We start from the raw sequence: 19892 nt of genomic DNA, 5'->3' as shown, positions 1-19892 counted from the left end.
TTAAATGAGAGTGAATAAATGAAGACTCAGCACACCACTTCTGAAAGGTTGCTGACCCCTGCCATGACTCATACACACAAGGCAGGCAAATTATGATTGCACAGGCAGCCTTATTCTGGCATATCCTAAACCATGGAGTGCTAGACTTTGCAATCTTAATGTTCTTTTAATGCAGTGTGAGCACACAGGCAAAATATACAGATAAGGGAAGGGAGTTCATCAGTTTCATCTCTTCCTACATCGGTCTAGCGTAATGCAGCTTTACTCCTGACACCCTGCCTCCAGCTCAGTATATGCCAATAGAGAACAAGAATCAAGCCATAAAGCATCAAAGATATGAGTGGATTACCAGGTACAGTAAAAGTCAGACTCTAGCAAAGTATTTTTCCCAATATTTTTAATACATAGTTTTTTTTTTACTTCAGTTAAATTCCCTTTGAATGCTGGACTTCGCAATCCCAATATTTTTCTTTACATAAAAAGTCTAAAAGTTATGTTGCTTTATGCAACCTGGATTCTGCTCCCCTCCTTTATACGTATTAGGACATGGATTACAAATTGCATCTTCCTACATTTTTCACAGGACCCCACCTCATTCACTGCTCACAACAGACAGTACGGTACTTGGTGAAAGAGGTAGGTGTTTAAAATTTCTTTTGATCCTCATCCTTCAGTGTGTGCAACTCCATGCCCTTTTACTATTCACCATCCAAAGCTTTACACCTAATAAAAAAAATTACTTTCTCCACGGTCTCTTTTATGGCAATTACTGCAATATCCAAGTGCCATACACACTATTAAATGAATTTATCCCCTATGAGATACAAAAGTTGTATTATCCCATTTTACTCATGGGAATTCAGGCAAAAAGAGATTAAGATCAAAATTCACAGAAGTGTCCACTAATTTTTGAGTGATTGGGAATCCAACCTGACACCAGCATTAGGTTTCCCGACACACACACACAGTACTTAAACATCTTCATAGCACTTCATACATTCAAAGCATTGTACAGACATTAACTAATCAATCTTCACAGCATCCCTGTGAGATGTGAGCAATTTTACAGATGGGGAAAACAGAAAATGGGAATGTGACTTGCGTAAAGACAAACTGTACGTCAGTGGCAGAGCCAGGATTGTCCATAATCAAAAACTTTTAAATGAAGTAATTAAGTTTGAGCAATTGTGACATTTTCCCAAAGCAAAAAGTCACATTATACCTCTTAATCATGCCCTAATGCCTCCATGGCATGACAAGACTCAAATACCACAAGGAACTTCCTTCTGCTTGTAACTGACAAAAACACTACACAACACAGGGAGATTGTGTAGCACATTAAACACAGGCACCAACTCTGTGGGTGGAGCACCCATAGAAAAAAAAATTAGCACCCACCAGCAGCTAGCTCTCCCCCCCCCCTCCTCCCCCCCCAGTACCTTCTGTCCCACCGGAGTCCCGTTGATCAACTCCTCTTCCTCCCTCCCAGTGCCTCCCACCCGCCACCATCAGCTGCTCTGCAGTATGCAGGAGGTGCGGGGAAGGAGTGGGCGGGAAGAGGCAGGATGGGGGTGGACAGACGTCAGGATATGCTTCTATGAGCACAACATTCTGAAGAATCAGAGCAGGCTGTGCAGAGGGGACAGAGGGACGGTCAAGACATTTGGCAGCATGTGACTTCCAGAAGAAGGAGAAGCGTCCATGTACCAGCAATGGAGATACAGGTGAGCAACCGTTTTCATGTTCTCTCCACTGGTACTAATGCAGAGAGTGGACTAGATGATACATCTGAGGGAAGGGAGCAGAAGGAGACTCCACCAATTGGAAGGCCTGAGATGCCCTGTCCTAGGGATGGGGGTTCCACAACCACCACTCCCAAGAGGAGGAGGTGGGTGGTGGTGGTGGTCAGGGACTCCCTCCTCAGGGGGACTGAGTCATCTATCTGCTGCCCCAACCGAAAAAAAATGAGAGGTCTGCTGCTTGCCAGGAGCTAGGATTCACGATGTGGCAGAGAGACTGCTGAGACTCATCAAGCCCTCGGATTGCTACCCCTTCCTGCTTCTCCACGTGGGCACCAATGATACTGCCAAGAATGACCTTGAGTGGATCATTGCAGACTACGTGGCTCTGGGAAGAAGGATAAAGGAGTTTGAGGCGCAAGTGGTGTTCTCGTCCATCCTCCCTGTGTAGGGAAGAGGCCAGGGTAGAGACCGTCGAATTGTGGAAGTCAACGAATGGCTACGCAGGTGGTGTCAGAGAGAAGGCTTTGGATTCTTCAACCATGGGAGGAGTGCTTGGCAGAGATGGGCTCCACCTAACGAAGAGAGGGAAAAGCATCTTCGCAAGCAGGCTGGCTAACCTAGTGAGGAGGGCTTTAAACTAGGTTCACCGGGGGAAGGCGACCAAAGCCCTGAGGTAAGTGTGGAAATGGGATACCAGGAGGAAGCACGAGCACAAGAGTGCAAGAGGGGAGGACTCCTGTCTCAGGCTGAGAAAGCGGGACAATAAGCGAGTTATCTTAAGTCCCTATACACAAATGCAAGAAGCCTGGGAAACAAGCAGGGAGAACTGGAAGTTCTGGCACAGTCAAGGAACTATGATATGATTGGAATAACAGACTTGGTGGGATAACTCACATGACTGGAGTACTGTCATGGATGGATATAAACTGTTCAGGAAGGACAGGCAGGGCAGAAAAGGTGGGGGAGTTGCATTGTATGTAAGAGAGGAGTATGACTGCTCACAGCTCCAGTATGAAACTGCAGAAAAACCTGAGTCTCTGGATTAAGTTTAGAAGTGGGAGCAACAAGGGGGATGTCATGGTGGGAGTCTGCTATAGACCACCAGACCAGGGGGATGAGGCTTTCTTCTGGCAACTAGCAGAAGTTACTAAATCGCAGGCCCTGGTTCTCATGGGAGACTTTAATCACCCTGATATCTGCTGGGAGAGCAATACAGCGGTGCACAGACAATCCAGGAAATTTTTGGAAAGTATAGAGGACAATTTCCTGGTGCAAATGGTGGAGGAACCAACTAGGGGCAGAGCTCTTCTAGACCTGCTGCTCACAAACCGAGAAGAATTAGTAGGGGAAGCAAAAGTGGATGGGAACCTGGGAGGCAGTGACCATGAGATGGTTGAGTTCAGGATCCTGACACAAGGAAGAAAGGAGAGCAGCAGAATACAGACCTGGGACTTCAGAAAAGCAGACTTTGACTACCTCAGGGAACTGATGGGCAATATCCCCTGGGAGAATAACATGAGGGGGAAGGGAGTCCAGGATTGCTGGCTGTATTTTAAAGAATCCTTATTGAGGTTGCAGGAAAAAAACATCCCGATGTGTAGAAAGAATAGTAAATATGGCAGGCAACCAGCTTGGCTTAACAGTGAAATCCTTACTGATCTTAAATGCAAAAAAGAAGCCTACAAGAAGTGGAAGATTGGACAAGTGACCAGGGAGGAGTATAAAAATATTGCTCAGGCATGCAGGAGTGAAATCAGGAAGGCCAAATCATACTTGGAGTTGCAGTTAGCAAGAGATGTTAAGAGTAACAAGAAGGGTTTCTTCAGGTATGTTAGCAACAAGAAGAAAGTCAAGGAAAGTGTGGGCCCCTTACTGAATGAGGGAGGCAACCTAGTGACAGAGGATGTGGAAAAAGCTAATGTACTCAATGCTTTTTTTGCCTCTGTCTTCACGAATAAGGTCAGTTCCCAGACTGCTGCACTGGGCAGCACAGTATGTCGAGGAGGCAAGCAGCCCTCTGTGGAGAAAGAAGTGGTTCAGGACTATTTAGAAAAACTAGACGAGCACAAGCCCATGGGGCTGGATGCGCTGCATCCGAGGGTGCTAAAAGGAATTGGCGGATGTGATTGCAGAGCAATTGGCCATTATCTTTGAAAACTCATGGCGATTGGGGGAGGTTCCGGATGACTGGAAAAAGGCTAATGTAGTGCCCATCTTTAAAAGAGGGAAGGAGGAGGATCCAGGGAACTACAGGCCAGTCAGCCTCACCTCAGTTCCTGGAAAAATCATGGAAAAGGTCCTCAAGGAATCCATTCTGAAGCACTTAGATGAGAGGAAAGTGATCAGGAACAGTCAGCATGGATTCACGAAGGGCAAGTCATGCCTGACTAACCTAATTGCCTTCTATGATGAGATAACTGGGTCTGTGGATAAGGGGAAAGCAGTGGATGTGTTATTCCTTGACTTTAGCAAAGCTTTTGATTCGATCTCCCACAGTATTCTTGCCAGCAAGTTAAGGAAGTATGGGCTGGATGAATGGACTACAAGGTGGATAGAAAGCTGGCTAGATCGTTGGGCTCAACGAGCAGTGATCAATGGCTCCATGTCTAGTTGGCAGCCGGTTTCAAGCGAAGGGCCCCAAGGGACAGTCCTGAGGCCGGTTTTGTTCAAAATCTTCATTAATGATCTGGAGGATGGCGTGGACTGCACTCTCAGCAAGTTTGCATATGACACTAAACTGGGAGGAGTGGTAGATACGCTGGAGGGTAGGGATAGGATACAGAGGGACCTAGACAAATTAGAGGATTGGGCCAAAAGAAACCTGATGAGGTTCAACAAAGACAAGTGCAGAGTCCTGCACTTAAGATGGAAGAATCCCATTCACTGTTACAGACTAGGGACCGAATGGCTAGGAAGCAGTTCTGCAGAAAAGGACCTAGGGGTTATAGTGGATGAGAAGCTGGATATGAGTCAACAGTGTGCCCTTGTCACCAAGAAAGCTTACGTCATTTTGGACTGTATAAGTAGGGGCATTGCCAGCAGATCGAGGGACGTGATCGTTCCCCTCTATTCAACTCTGGTGAGGCCTCATTTGGAGTACTGTGTCCAGTTTTGGGCCTCACACTACAAGAAGGATGTGGAAAAGTTGGAAGGAGTCCAGCGGAGGGCAACAAAAATGATTAGGGGGCTGGAGCACATGACTTATGAGGAAAGGCTGAGGGAACTGGGATTGTTTAGTCTACAGAAGAGAAGAATGAGGGGGGATTTGATAGCTGCTTTCAACTACCTGAAAGGGGGTTCCAAAGAGGATGGATCTAGAATGTTCTCAGTGGTAGCAGATGACTGAACAAGGAGTAATGGTCTTAAGTTGCAGAGGGGGAGGTTTAGGTTGGATATTAGGAAAAACTTTTTCACTAGGAGGGTGGTGAAGCACTGGAATGGGTTACCTAGGGAGGTGGTGGAATCTCCTTCCTTAGAGGTTTTTATGGTCAGGCTTGACAAATCCCTGGCTGGGATGATTTAGTTGGGAATTGGTCCTGCTTTGAGCAGGGGGTTGGATTAGATGACCTCCTGAGGTCCCTTCCAACCCTGATATTCTAGGCTTCTATGGGGTGGGGGCTTGAGAGAAGGGGCAGGGGGAGTGTCTGCGACAGAGCAGGAGTGAGAAGAGGCAGGGCCTGGGGCACCGGGGAGGGGGGTTGGGTTGAGCACCCCCAGGGCCCAGAGGAAGCCGGCACCTGTGTACACAAAAGCCTTATTACAAACTCATGCTCAAACCATAAGCGCACAACACATTGCATAATTACCCTATGCACAAAGTTAATAGAATATTTGCTGATGTGGAGTTCGTAATTTAGGTTTCCCTGCACACAGGACTTGTTAAAAACTCCCCCAAGAGTCCATCTGAACACAGAGCAGCCTCCCCTCTGCTCTCCTGTCCCTCCCACTCTCCTCCAGGTTCTCCTTCTTAACCCTGTCCTGCTGCTACCAGTTCTCTTCAGCGTTGCTAACTCATGTATAAATCCTGTTCTGGCTCCTGCTTCCCTGTGATTTTGAGCCTCCATGTGCTCAGGGTTCAAGTTAAGGGGCAGGCGTGGGATCCACCGGACAACTTATAATGGGAAATAGGTCAACTAAACCATAGGGGTTGCTACTGTAAATGGTTCAAGACAGAGACTGCTTTAGGTCTTAAGCACCATACAACCTGTGGTACCATTGCAAAATATAAAGCATGCAAACAGCAATACTTTTGATAGTGAATCAGTAACCTAGAGCGAAACTGAATAATGGAGTCACTATGAGTGTACAACTGATTATCTGAAACCCATTTATATACTTTTGACTCTGCATTGCATAAAACCCTTAATCCACCAATGTGCATGTCAGATTTTGCTGAAGTCCAGTTTACTGAAAGAGTCCAAGTTATAAGGCAGTGAGTTAAGTTTTTCCAATACCATGTCATATAAAAACAGAAAGATAACGATCATAGCAAAGGGCTCAGTTGTTTTATTACCTTTCCCTAACAGTGGGCTTCTAGCTCTCACCATTGCAAAAGCACGGTGTTTATTACATATTGTAATTTTCCACATATCCTGTCAGAGTTTAACAGTTAATATTTGTTTTTAATGCTATGAATTAAACAATCACACTTTATTTTCCAAATTATTCATTTCTGTTGCTAGAACACTTTAATGATATCTTAGCTAACAGCCATATCAACTGATATTTATTTTAGATCCTAAATATTAGTTTTTAATCCTTTTAGCAGTGACAGCACTTTAGGGTATTTAGATACAATAAAGCCTGGTTCTGGAAAAGAGAAAGACAATTGAAAAATACTTACTGGAATATTATGGTCCTTTCTTCCTTTATGGGAGGAAGCAACATGAGCAAGGTACTGAATAACTTTCTTGGTGTTTTCGGTCTTCCCAGCACCAGATTCACCTCTGCAAGACACATTCACACATTTTTCTCCCAAAATTCAGTTTTAATAAGCATAGTCAGTCTTTTATGGTAACTACCTAATTGCATTTCAGTCTCAGGCTTGGACCGTACAATGGTATTTTATTAACTGTCTGAAAGAAAAAGTGCTAATGTTTAAGGATGTATGCAGTGTAGCTGTAGATGTGTCTATCCCAGGATATTAGAGAGACAAGGTGGGTGAGGTAAAAGTTTTCAAGCCACACAGAGCTCTTCTTCAGGCCTTGGAAAAGAACTCACAGCTTCACAACAAAATGCATTTTCCTTTCCCAAACTTGAAGATGAGTTCTGTGTGGCTCGAAAGCTTGTCTCTCATCAGCAGAAATTGGTCCAATAAGAGACATTACCTGACCCATCTTGACTGTAATGTTTAAGGAAACAAATCAGGAGTTTGTCAGTTTAAACACTGCCGTTATCCAAAATGTCTCCCTAGCACATCATTTAATTATTGGTACAATGTCAAGTATGCTTATTATGTATTAAGCATACTTTTTATCATAGTTCTTTACCACCAACTAACAACAAACCCTAATCTTCAATTCTTGTGTGAAACAAGCGTTCTTACCTCTTCCTTAAAGGATAAGAAACTGAAGCAGAGAGGTTGACTTGACCAAGGCCATGGATTGAATCTCTTAGAATAACGAATATATAAACATAATGCCATAATGGCACTTCATGCTCTAAGTGCCAGATTTTTCAGAAACACTGAGCTCCCACAAATCCCCGTGAAGTCAATAGGACTGCAAGTGCTCAGTACTTTTGAAAGTTAGGCCCTAGGAGCATTAGCAGTAAAATACATCTTAACATATCGTACCATAATCAGATTCTTGGCTAGGCTGAAGCATATCTAGGATTGCAAGGAGTACACATCTATTACACTTTTAATTTTATTGCTGTAAACAGGTACAACATGCATTATTTTAATGAATGCTCAGCTAGGTTTGAAGTAAAATGTGTTTGGATATGTCTGACTTATTTCAAGATATGTCTGTAGGACACAAAGTTGTAAACTGATTTTCCAAGGGAGGTATTTATTAAATCTATATTATCTTTACATGAAACAGGACTGACACAAGGTTTTTTTCATAGCCGTAATTTAGTTTTCAGACAATGCTACATTATAAATTTATCGATGCATCTTTTAATAACACTCACTACAAACTTAACTCGGCTACCAAATCATAGCTAAGTAGGAAGAGATTGCTGTTTGTGTTTATGAAGCATTTGAAATTAAGAAAGTTCAATTACTTGGAATTGCACTGGAAAAGTGCAATTTTCTCCCATTGTTAAATATTCATTTTAGAAATAAATCTTGACATAGTTAACTGTGGAACCATTTCAAGCCTACTAGGATGTCAGTTTAGTCCGTTGCGATTTCTGTTACAAATAGTTTAACTGAAAACGTATGTGTGTGCAGTGTGGATTAACAACTTTTGCAGTTGAAGTTTCCAAGGCAACACTTCCCTCCATTGCACTATATATACTAGATTTAGTAGTTTGCTTTGTATACTGAACCGAACTTTTATATTCTGAATCAATATTAAATTATTTGTTACCTCAGAAGAGAGACTAAGAGTTTTGGGGTTTTCTTTAAATTCAATGAAGGGTACATTTAATATTTCTAATCTCTGAATGGAAGTTAAATTGGCGGAAAAGATTAAAAAGTAGTTAAAAAAAGTTTAGCTAAATTTTAAAGAATCTACTCCAGTGATCTAGTGAGCAGACTTCTGGGGAGTGGAGGGAGTACAATTATATTCCATAGGTCCAGTTCTAAAGGAGACTACACACGGCCTTTTTACAAATACAATCCACAAATCAACAAGTTCTTATAAAAGCCTGTACGTCTCATAAAGCACATGAGGCCAAAAGCTTGGAGTTTATGATGTATTCCTTTGGCTAAAATGCAAGTCTGAAATTATACTTTTATAGAATGTCTCCATACAACTCAGCTAGTATCTTATCTAATTCTTCTTGCCTTATGCCTTACAAATATGCTGAGTATTTCCTGCTGGATATGAACTGTTAGGCAGTTCTGCTGTCATATACTCTACTAGAAGAAGAATTAGAAGATTTAGGTGATGAAATCCTTTTCATTTATAGGAATAAGAACATCTGCATACTTCAGCTTTTTTTCCCCCAAGAGTGCAAATGCATGAATTATAAATTGCCCAAACAAGGTAAACTTTTAGAAATGCTAATATACAATATTTGTGAAGTGGAAGGACAATATATAATGAAGTCAGAGATCAGCCTTTTAAAAAAAATACCTGGTTTTAAATACACTCCAATCATTAGGTTACTACAGAAGTGTTTATTAAAAACCCTTATGGAAAATCCTGGGCCTAGTGAAGTTAACAATGAGAGCCTTGCCATTGAGTTCAATAGGGCCAGGATTTCACCCCTGGCCTTAAATCTCAGTTCCACTCATTGAATTAGAAGTGGGACCCACTCTCTCCCACAGTTTTATGAAAGCAGATGCAAACAAACAGCAATTCTGATTATCGGCTCCAAGTGATTGCTCAGCAATGTGCCTACTTTGACAAATCTGACAATGTATCTTTGTTACTATAATAGACAGTGAAATCCTCTAACTGAGGAGTGGATGTCTCTGTTCCACTACTGTCATTTTAAAAATCTATGTTACATGGCTGGGCCACTGGTCAAACAGTTTTATTTATTGACAAATGCAGAGAACATCTAGAATTCAGCTCCTTCAAGAGAGTGGCTCTATCCTTCTAGAGACAGAACCGTCAGAACACATTCCTCCTGTTTTGAAGTTGTTGCTGTGGCTGCCTGAACAATTTATACTGAAGCACTTCAGACTAGCTCCTTTACCCCCATCAACTCACATTCAGAACAGTTTGTCATGATCAGAGGTTATTTGTTCCACTCCAGCTACGATTCAGAGAGTGAAAGCTAAGAAATGTTACATAGCACTCCAGTGCTTGATTTCTCTGCCTATCAAGCCTCAAGCTCTCTAGTCTGATCTTTGAAGGCAAACCTAACCAAACAGAGTTTAAATGCAGACAATTTTACTTTGCTGGGGCACAATACAAAGACAAGACATTACTGTGAAGAAGAATACATTTCCCCCCCCCTATGCTATAAAAAGTCTCTAATCTGCAACTGGCTTGACTTAAATTCTGCATTGTGTGTTACAGCAGCACCCAAGAGTCCCCAACCGAAATCCTGATCTCATTACACTAGGTACTGTACATACATGTAGTAAGAGGTAGTCCCTTCCCTGAAGGGCTTACAATCTAAGAGGGCAAGACAGATAAGGTAAGTAGTTACTTGCCCAAGGCAACACAGCAGACGACAATTAAGGATAGAACCCAGATCTTCTGACTCCCAGTCTGGTGCCATATACACTAGACTATGCTGCCTTAATTTTGCCAATACTTCAGACTCTATGGCAGATTCATATTTAATTTAAATACTTTCTTTTAAAAAAAAAAAGGGGGGGGGTAAATTAAGTGAATTATGCAATTCTCTCATAGTGCAAAGCACCACAGAGTCACATCACACTGAACAGTAAACACACAGGAATCGCTGGCCAGCAATCTTCCTCCATGTTTTGTGGTTTTCACACTGCCTTGAGAAGTGCGCCATACCGCATCCTGTCCTGTCAGCCAAATTGTTGAACCCACCAATCCCTGCAAATCTTGCTCCAGCATCTTCCTCCGCTCATCAAATCCATGTGGGTCCCACAAACTGAAGTTTTCTTCATCTGATTGTCTTGATATTGGGTATCACTCTGGTTATGCTGTAAGTTCAGGTGATCTCCTCCTCCTCCGTCACATGCAAGGTGTAACTAACTCACAGCAATTGCCTGTAGCATTTCCATTTGAAGGCAGAAAGCCTCTTAAATATCCTGTTTCCTTAACATTCATGACTCGCATGCATATAGCAAGATGAAGAGATTGCAGAAGTTTCATTTTACACTTCAGGGCAATAACCTTTGCTTCTCCAGATGCAGCTAATTCTACATTAGATTTCTAAGGGAAGTTTGGTGTCCCACCAAAAACCATGGACCTGAGAGAATTTAAAGTTTTATCATGCTCTCAAATATGCATCTCATCCAATCACCCAATGAATTCCCATTCCTAGGGATGTGGCCTTATAGCTGTCCCACCTATTCATTAATGCAGTGGTCCCCAAATTGCAGGGTGCATCCCCCCCATTGGGGGCGGAGAGGGGCTGGAAAAGTAGCACTCCCTCCCCACCTGCCATACTTCCAGCCCTGCTCTGCCCCAAGCCTTGCTCCTCCCGCAACCCAGATCCACCCCCAGTTCCACTCCAGCACCAGCCCCACTCCAGCCCAGCCTTGCCTCATTTCCTCTCCACCCCCAGCTCAGCTCTGCCTCCAGCTCAAGCTCTATGGCTAAGGAAGCCTTGGCTGTGCAGTAATGGGGGGGGGAGGGGCGCACAACCAGATTCCATTAATGGTAAGTTGGGGTGGAGGCACAACTAGAAACGTTTGCACACCACTGCATTAATATCATGCTGGTGCAGGGGGGACCTTGCTGACTCTCACTGCTTGACCACATGTGTGCTACGATGCTGCATTAAGATTTAGGTCAGACAGCAATGAACTCTAGAACTGACACATACCCCAAAACAGCCTTAGTGGAGGACTTCCCTCCCTCCCACACCCCACTCACCAGTTTCTCTGCTGCAAAGTAATAAAGCACCATTTAGTTAGATAGGCAGCTGAATGAGGGGTGTTTTTGGGGGGCTGGGAGGGGGGGTTGTGTCACAGCCATGTTAAGGTTGCCCAACGCTTCCCGCTACAAGCTATTTCAATTGCTTTTAACTTTGTTAAAGTAACTATTCAGGCTGAAGTTCCGCATGCTAGAGGTCTGCCTCAGACCAAATTTTGTAAAGTTTCAGACAAAACGGTGCTGCTGTTTCTCAGAATCACCAAAATTGGGACAAGAACAAGTTCGCCTGGAAGCAAGAGGCTCTTCTAGCAGCTAGACCCACTGCAAGAGGAAGGATGACCAGTGCTGCTTGCTACCTGCTCTTTTGCAGGTTTCTTCTCAGTCACAAGGTTTCCCCAGAAAACATAGGAATACCACTTCACTCTGGCAGGTTTCAGAGTAGCAGCCATGTTAGTCTGTATCCACAAAAAGAACAGGAGTACTTGTGGGACCTTAGAGACTAACTTCACTCAAACACGGAGGACAGGAAGCACCTTACCTCAGAGATGATGGGATCCCTATATATTAGGCACCAAAAGCACATGGAAACATGTACCGAAAGTCTGCTGGTACTGGTAAAGTAGCTGCAGAAATGACTGCAATCACAGGTGCTTCTTCAGTGGTGGTTGTGCAGAATAAGCTTCCTTGCTAGCTCCTATCAGAGAAATAACTGGGTGGATCCTTCACCTACTAGAAACAATTGGAGAATTCAGAAAGCAAGGCCTGTAGATAAAAGGATCATCATAACTACCTGCCTACATCTGCTGGAAACTGAGAGGTACACCCGAGTTTCTGGACTGGTTCAGAAAATCCAAGAATTGGTTTTTTACTATTTATAGTTCTCAGTTTCATCTTCTTGTAGATAGTTCACATCTTTTCACACCAGTTGTCAGGGGAATGTTAGGAAGCTGGAACCCAGCCAGAGGTTGTATACTGAAAGGCTTGGTATTTGCTGCTGTCGTCATTTTAGAAGCAAACTCAGTTTCTTCTCCATCCCACCACTCCCATCTGAAGCCAATTCAGATTATATACCCTTGTATGGCTTCATGCATCTGTAAAAATGACCATTTATCAAGCCTACTCACCATTTTCAACGGAATATCATAAGCTTGTGGTAAGGTTCTCAAATTTAGAATGCCAGCAAAAAAGTGCAACTTATGCTTTCATATTTTAACAGAAATAGAATCCTAGAGCTAAAAACAGCAAGCGTAGGAGAGGCTTGAGCATTTCTCACAGAACCCTAGTATCCCATATCAGGAATTTCTTCATTTCTAAGTCACCAGTCTGGGACAGATTGGCACACTCACCCATTTAACCATAATGGGCAGCAGCAAGAGTACAAGAAGTTTTGTCACCTTCCTTAAACTCAAGCATTTGGCATTTCCTTGCAAGAGGAAAAGCTTCTACAGTCCTCATCTGAGGCCCACATTTCCTATTTCAGTGTCTATTTACATTTTAGGGTGCTATTACATTAGTATAATTACTTCCATTTCTCAGCCAACAGTGATGTTGATGTTGGGGCAGTGTTTTTGTAACACTGGTAGCTACCGAAGACAGGACTCAAGACATATTGCCTACCATTTCTGATTAGTACTTAGTGTTGGTAGCAACAGTGTGTTGGCACCATTGCCAGAAAACAGGTACTGGTTTTCCTAAATGAGACAAATCCAGAGCCTAACACTACTATGGTCCCCCATTAATCACTGGCATTTCTAACCAACTGGGGGATGCTATAAATGGATATACAAGATAAATAAAGCTTGCTCCCGAGAGTTGTCAGTTATCTAACAATCCAAGGGAACTGAACTAAAAATTCCAACCAGCACTAGAGATCCCCAGATCCCTTCTGAATCATTTACCCTCCCAAGAATGACCTACCTACCTGCAGGCAAAACCGTGTCCAGTATGCAATGGAAGGTAGAATTAGAAGAACTCCATAGCTGCCATTACAAATCTTGTCCACTGAATCATCCTATCCTACCTACACCAATGATGAAATCATGTATCCAAATAGCACCCAAAACCTTAGATTTTAAATAGGGAGGCAACAGAAGGAGAGAGAGGCTGGTTAGAACTTCATAAGCAAATCAATCTTCAATGGTCTTTTCCTTGGCAGCACACTAGCTTTAAGGATCATTTTTCAGGCAAGGGGAAGGCTGAAGTTTGTCCACGTTGGGAAAAGCCACTGGCAGTTCTCAAAGTATCAAACAACTCTTGAGATTTCTCTGATTGGATGTTTCTCTCTCTCTAGAATCTTATAAGGGGCTCTTGGGTCATTCGGTGCCAAAGACACCACTTCGTGAGGTGATGATGAGAGGTCTTTTGGTGGCAAGGCAGGTCACTGGTGTTGCTTAGCCCCCAGATCTGGTTCTTCCTATCTGCAGTAGGTGGTCTGGTCAGAGAAGATGATGGGTAAATTGACCTCTCTTGAGCGTAGAGATTGAATCTTAACCGACTGATATATCAGACTCCCATAAGGGCCACAGCAGCATAAAGGTAGGGATATGGTTAAATAGCTTGATATTGGCCAGTCCAATAGCATTCCTGTCGGGGTGAATTTTCAGTCCTTCTGTGGCACCATAAAGAATAGAGTTTCCTGTTTGAGGATTGGGAGAACACATGCAATGGAGAGACTGACTTCCTCTCTGGGCAGTGCACTCTCAGTACAGATAAATACCTCTGTGCCAGTGACGGTGCCAGTGACTGTCCCGGTTCACTTAGAGGTACACTGTCTGCTACAGATCTCAATGTAGAGAGGTGCAACCACAGCTCTGGGACTGGTGCCAGAGAAATATTACTCTGTGCTGTAGGCTGCCCTTCTTCACCAGCCTTTGGCATCATGCGGGGCTTGGTGGATTTGCATCCAGAGGCTTTTCATGATCAAAACTCTGTGACACAATACGGAGTTCCATTTGGAGTCTCAGCCCTCTGTTTGGAGTGGCACCCCTTAAACACCTCTACTACCAGAATCTGGGACTATGTCCTTTTTGGTGCCAATGTCTGAAGCCATGTGGTCTGCTTTGGCACCAGGGGCATATGTGCTGGAGCCAGGTCTTTCTTTTGCAGTCTTCTCTGTTGCGGTCTGGTCTTTGGGGGTCACTTGTCTGCTAGATTGAGCACTGGACAAAGTTGGGTTTTCTGTTGTTGGGTGACAGGTGTTAGTCTCCTTAAGAACTGAAGAGAATTTAATAGATTGCCCCAAGAGGAGGAAGCTTTAGCTGCACTGTTTGTGCATACCCAAAGAGAAATATAGACAAACATCAATTCATTATATGAGACTGTTCTAAACAAGAGAGGAATTAGTCCATCTTGTCCATCTTTTGGGGGATTTGTCCATCACCGGATCGGAAGGACCTGAAACCCGTAGGTTTCAAATCCACCATTTTGAGGAGTCCAGGGGGGGGGGGGGGGGGGCGCGAGGGGTGTCTGGCAGCCAATATTCAGTTCAGACAGGCATTACATCAGCAGAGCAGAGAAGTTCTGAAAATTTTTGAGGCATTGAGAGATTTAGTTGGAGGTAAGAACTACCAGGTCAGACACTTGCCAGTTTGTCTTGCTGCCACAGGCAATAGAGGGAACTTCGGAAACACAGGTAAGTTCTTCCAACGGTTAATGAACATTACTGTAAAAACCTGTACCTTATTTCCAGATTGATCTTGTCTAGCTTCAGATTCCAACTACCAGATCTTGTTATGATTCAAGTGTTATTAGAGATCGCCTCTCCAAATCACCCCTTAACCTTCTCTCGGATAAGTTAGAGATGGAGCTTCTAAAGTCTCATATAAAGAGATGTTTTCCAAACCTCAAGTCATTCTTGTAGCTCTGTCCTAAACACACTTTCTAATTTTGACATTTCTGATATGTGGACCAGAACTAGACAGTATTCCAGTAATTAAATTACCAGAGCCATATACAGAGACCATACCACCTCACTACTTCTACTTTGTATCATTTGCAAATTTGACACCATCAGATCAGGATTAAACAAAGACTGTGAATGGCTATCCAACTACAGAAACAGTTTCTCCTCCCTTGGTGTTCACACCTCAACTGCTAGCAGAGCACCTCACCCTCCCTGATTGAACTAACCTCGTTATCTCCACACTGATATATACCTGCCTCTGGAGATTTCCATTACTTGCATCTGAAGAAGTGAGGTTCTTACCCACGAAAGCTTATGCTCCCAATACTTCTGTTAGTCTCAAAGGTGCCACAGGACCCTCTGTTGCTTATACAGAGGATCATATTGATCTCCTTAACTCCAGCATTGCACTGGAAGCACATGTTCAAATGGTTATCTGCTATGATCCCTAAATCCTGTTCAGTATGACTGCAATTCCAAGATCCAGTACATCTTGGAAGTGTCACCTACATTCATTGTCCCCAGATGCATGACCCTGTATTTATTAAGATACACCTTGTTTAAATGAGCCCATTTCAACAAGCAATTCAAGTCAGCCTTTAGAACCAATCTGCCCCATTCATTATTAATACTGCAACCAGTTGTGTCATCTGCAAGTTTGGTAGTAATAATTTTATATTTTCTTCCAGATCGTTGATAAAGATACTGAATAGCAATAAACGAAGAACCTGTGGGACTGCATCAAGAATATCCTCATTGAATGAGGATTCCATCTACAGTTACTTTTTGAAATTTACTAGTTAGCCAGTTTTTAATCCATTTAATGTAAGCTATATTGATTTTGTGTAGTGCTACACTGGAGAGGCTCCCACTGAACTTCAGTGGCAGCTGCTGGGTTGTCTGCTCCTGCTAGAAAGCAAGCCCTTTCTGGGAGCTTCCAGTCATCAAAAGCAGGGCAAAGGGTTTATTCTTGCTTTGGGGGACATTGTCCTAAAGCTGTCCTCCTCATAGAGGGAGTTTTTCTGTTTTGTAAAACAATAGGTCATTTGAACACTACTGGCCCTAACTCATTTTTCAATGAGAGGGTGAAGGGTAGCCCTGCATTTGGAATGTACCATCTCCTACCCTGGGAAACCCAATCCTTCTCCAGCTTCTTAGATATTACTTTATAGGCTGGGAAATATTAGACTTTTTGCTTCTGGTTGGATAGGCAGGGATCCAGTCTGTTAAGCTTTGGGTGCCTGTAGCAGGGTGGACACCTGCTCCTGCCTGGAAGGGCCTGAGATAGCCCAGGGAGCAGGCAGCATGAAGGCTGCGCTGATTGGGGGAAGTGGCTGCAGCTGGGGCCATGCCCCAAACAGATTCAGCTGGCCTGTATAAAAAGGCTGGAAGCGAGGAGCTCCAGAGTCTCTCTCTGCATTCAGGGAGAGAAGGGCCTGGCTGCAGGGAGCTAGACACAGGGTACCTGTAGTGGAGCAGGGCTGGGGAACTCCAGCCTAGAAAACCCCAGGCTGCGGCCTAGTCTTAGGCCAACGGGTACTAGGGGGTTACAGAGGGCAGCCCAGGGCTAATCCAAGGCAGCAGGTCCAAACCCCCCTTGCCAGTGATGAGTGGCCTATACTGCAGTCTGCCCCAGGGAGCGGGGACTAGTTGGTGACTGGCAGTGGCCTAGTGCTGAGGCAAGGTGGGGATAGTGGGTGGGGGTTCCCTGGGGAGGGGAGACCCAAATCTGTAGGGTACTGCCAGGGGGCAGCATCCCAGTAATAGGGGCACCGGGTCCTGGGAGGGACATGGGCACCAGAAGACGACAAGTTGGATCACTGGCCTGCAGAGGGCGCTCCGGAGGCTGGATTGAGCTGATTCCCCAGAGTAACCAGCAGGGGGCGCTGCAGGGGTGAGTCCGGACCTCTACAGTGCCCTAGGGTAACCTACAAACATGTGTGTGTCCTGGAACAAACATTTGTGGTAGTGTCCAAACTATCCTTCACAGACATGTTACCTATAATGAGTTAATTGGTAATCGAATTGGAGATAGGAAAGCTAATATAAACAAGCCCTTAGGAGAAATGTTTTGAAGTTAAGTAAATAAGCTGGCTGGTACGTTAACAGACACGGAGCACGGAGCGGTGACTGACAGGGAAGATTGTAAATTAGCTAGGAGGCCCTTCAAATGTTAACTCACTCAGGGGAGGCCAGAAACCAAGTCCAACCTAAACTATTAGCCAGCTGGAGAGAGATGAGAAAGTAAAGAACCAGCCAGTTTCTTCAGAAACTCATTTGTGTTTGGGGGTTCTCACTTTGTTTTTAAATGTCCAAACCAGACCCCTTGCACTATATGCCACCAATAATATAGGATAAATGATGACAAACAAAAAATTTTAAAAAAGACCATCTTAGTTTGAGTGAATTTTGAATTTGAACCTGCCAAGTAGGCAACTGATCTTTTATTGTAGTTATTCAGCTAGTCTCTACACTTTGAATAGTTACAGTATGGTTTAACATTATCAGAATATTAATGATCTATAAATTAGAGAGATTCACTTGTTTGATTTATGATGGTTTTTTTTTTTTTTTTTTTTTTTTAAGATATTATGCTTATTGAGTGGTAAATGCTATTTAACACTTTCAGTAAGTTGATAGTGGGACAAAGTTCAAATGCACCATTTTATGAACGAGTCAACATCTCTATACCAGACTAGATTAGATTTTATATTATGTGTTGCTAATTGTTACAAGCAGCTGCTGAGAGAAACACTAAGAGTAATCTATCCCGGCAATAGTAGTGAAGTTCCTTGTACTATCACTAATATGATAAAAAACAGCCAACTTATTATTTTGTTTACTTACGTGCAAAGAATTGATTGGTCCTCACGGTCTGCAAAACAAAGAAGAAAGAATATAGATTGTGATTTTTTTCTGATATTTTGTTGTAATTGCAAGCTACAAAGTTATATTAAAAGGACATTCAGAAACTTGAACTTTTTGTAATTCAGCAATAAAAAAAATAAAAAAAAAATCAATTATGTTTGATGGTGTGGTCTTTAAGTAGCATCCTGAAGTCATTTAATTGGGGGAGGGGGCGTGGGAGGAGGAGAGATGTTTTTCAGCTCTTTGTTTATAAAGGGTCTTCTTTTCAGCAAGAAGAGAGACTGACTAGTCAGGGAAACAATTAAACTGTCTGTCTATACAGAAAGTGCTGGCCAGTGCAGACTAAACTAAAATAAATATTATATACAAAATTATTTTCATTTTAGTAATCGATTTTTTTAAAACCATATAGTAGTCTATTTTCAGAGAGAAAATGAAACTAGTTGAAACTTTTAGTGTTTTATGTTCCCTACACAGTCTCCCAGATTCACTGGCTACAAACAAGATTTTAAGTACTTGGAAAAAGCAAGAACGTCTGCAGCCAATATGATAATTCCCAGCTACAGCTTTTTCTTGTGAACATGGAAGCTCATAAGTGCTGTTTTAATTCAGTTTATTCAGAAGAGAGAGAGTTGCCAACAGGATGCCTAGCTAGATAGAGAACAGAACTGAACTGTGCAACAGGATACTGCTCAGCACACAATATACACTACTGTGCGTTGAAAAGATTGCCTGAAGGACATGCACTATTAACTGTGAATGGTTCTCTTGTAAGTTACAGCATCTTTACATACTGCATTTCAATATATGCTCCTTCTACTTTAACAGCTCCTCTGAAAAATACTTCATAAAGTTTTCTGGTCTTTCAGTTAGTTAAAGAACTCTTTCTCTCCCTCCCCCCCCCCCCCCCCCCCCCCCAACTTCTTCAGTAAGCTCAGCATCTCCTCATGCCTATGAACACCCCCCACCCCCCACCCACCCACCCACACACACAGCCTTCTCTCAAACTGGTTCTATAGCCATCTGCATAATGATCACTGAATAACTGGTAGTCATCTACTGCAAACTCATGAGGGAATTTCAGTAGAATTATTTATTTTTAATGGGTAATTGTTAAGGTTAAGATTTTTATCATGGACAGATCACAGGCAATAAACAAAAATTCACAAGAGCCTGTGACCTCTCTGTAGCTTTACTAAAAATACCAGGGAGCAGAGCGGAAGGGGGCGGAGGGGGGGCACACATGAATGACAGCTAGAGCACCACCACCATAGGAGGGGGAGCGAGCTAGCTCGCATAGCGCCGGCTCTGGAGCTGACCACAGGTGCACAGCTCCGGCTACAGCCACAGGGGTGTGTGCACAGCTGCAACCCTGGCCAAAGCCACAAGGCAGGGGCGTATGGCTCCATCTGCGGTCCCAGGGGGCAGTGCACAGCTCCAGTCCTGGCAGGAGAGTGGGTGGCACACAGTCCTGGCTCCCGACCCATCTGTGGGGTAGGGGAGCAGAGCCCCAGCCCCAGGGGGCACAGTCCTGCAGCCCCATCTGCAAGGCAGGGGTGCACAGTCCCAGCTGAAGCCAAAGAAGTCACGGAGGTCCGGTAAAGTCACAGAATCCGTGACAACTGATCTCCATGACTAAATCATATCCTTCGTAATAATAGTGAATTCCTCTGCAAACAAGTCAACCTTATTTTGTTTGAACGTAAGGTTCAAGACTAAGGGATATACCCCTGAGCC

General features: G+C 43.5%; 1 protein-coding gene across 4 annotated transcripts in view; it reads right to left on the bottom strand.

Annotated features, from left to right (window-relative positions):
* MYH10 (myosin heavy chain 10) overlaps nt 1-19892 on the bottom strand; it is a 152964-nt gene that overhangs the window by 80592 nt on the left and 52480 nt on the right. For all 4 annotated transcript variants that reach the window (XM_054047844.1, XM_054047845.1, XM_054047846.1 and 1 more), the window contains exons 4-5: nt 18135-18162; nt 6586-6688 (exon numbers count right to left, since the gene is read on the bottom strand). In XM_054047844.1, coding sequence (XP_053903819.1) covers nt 6586-6688; nt 18135-18162 — 131 coding nt within the window. The remainder of the gene's footprint in view (nt 1-6585; nt 6689-18134; nt 18163-19892) is intronic.

The sequence above is a fragment of the Malaclemys terrapin genome, chromosome 13 (genome assembly GCF_027887155.1).
Source record: "Malaclemys terrapin pileata isolate rMalTer1 chromosome 13, rMalTer1.hap1, whole genome shotgun sequence".
Lineage (NCBI taxonomy): Eukaryota > Metazoa > Chordata > Testudines > Emydidae > Malaclemys > Malaclemys terrapin.
The sequence above is the reverse complement of the archived record's forward strand: the minus strand, read 5'-3'. Positions and strand labels throughout refer to the sequence as shown.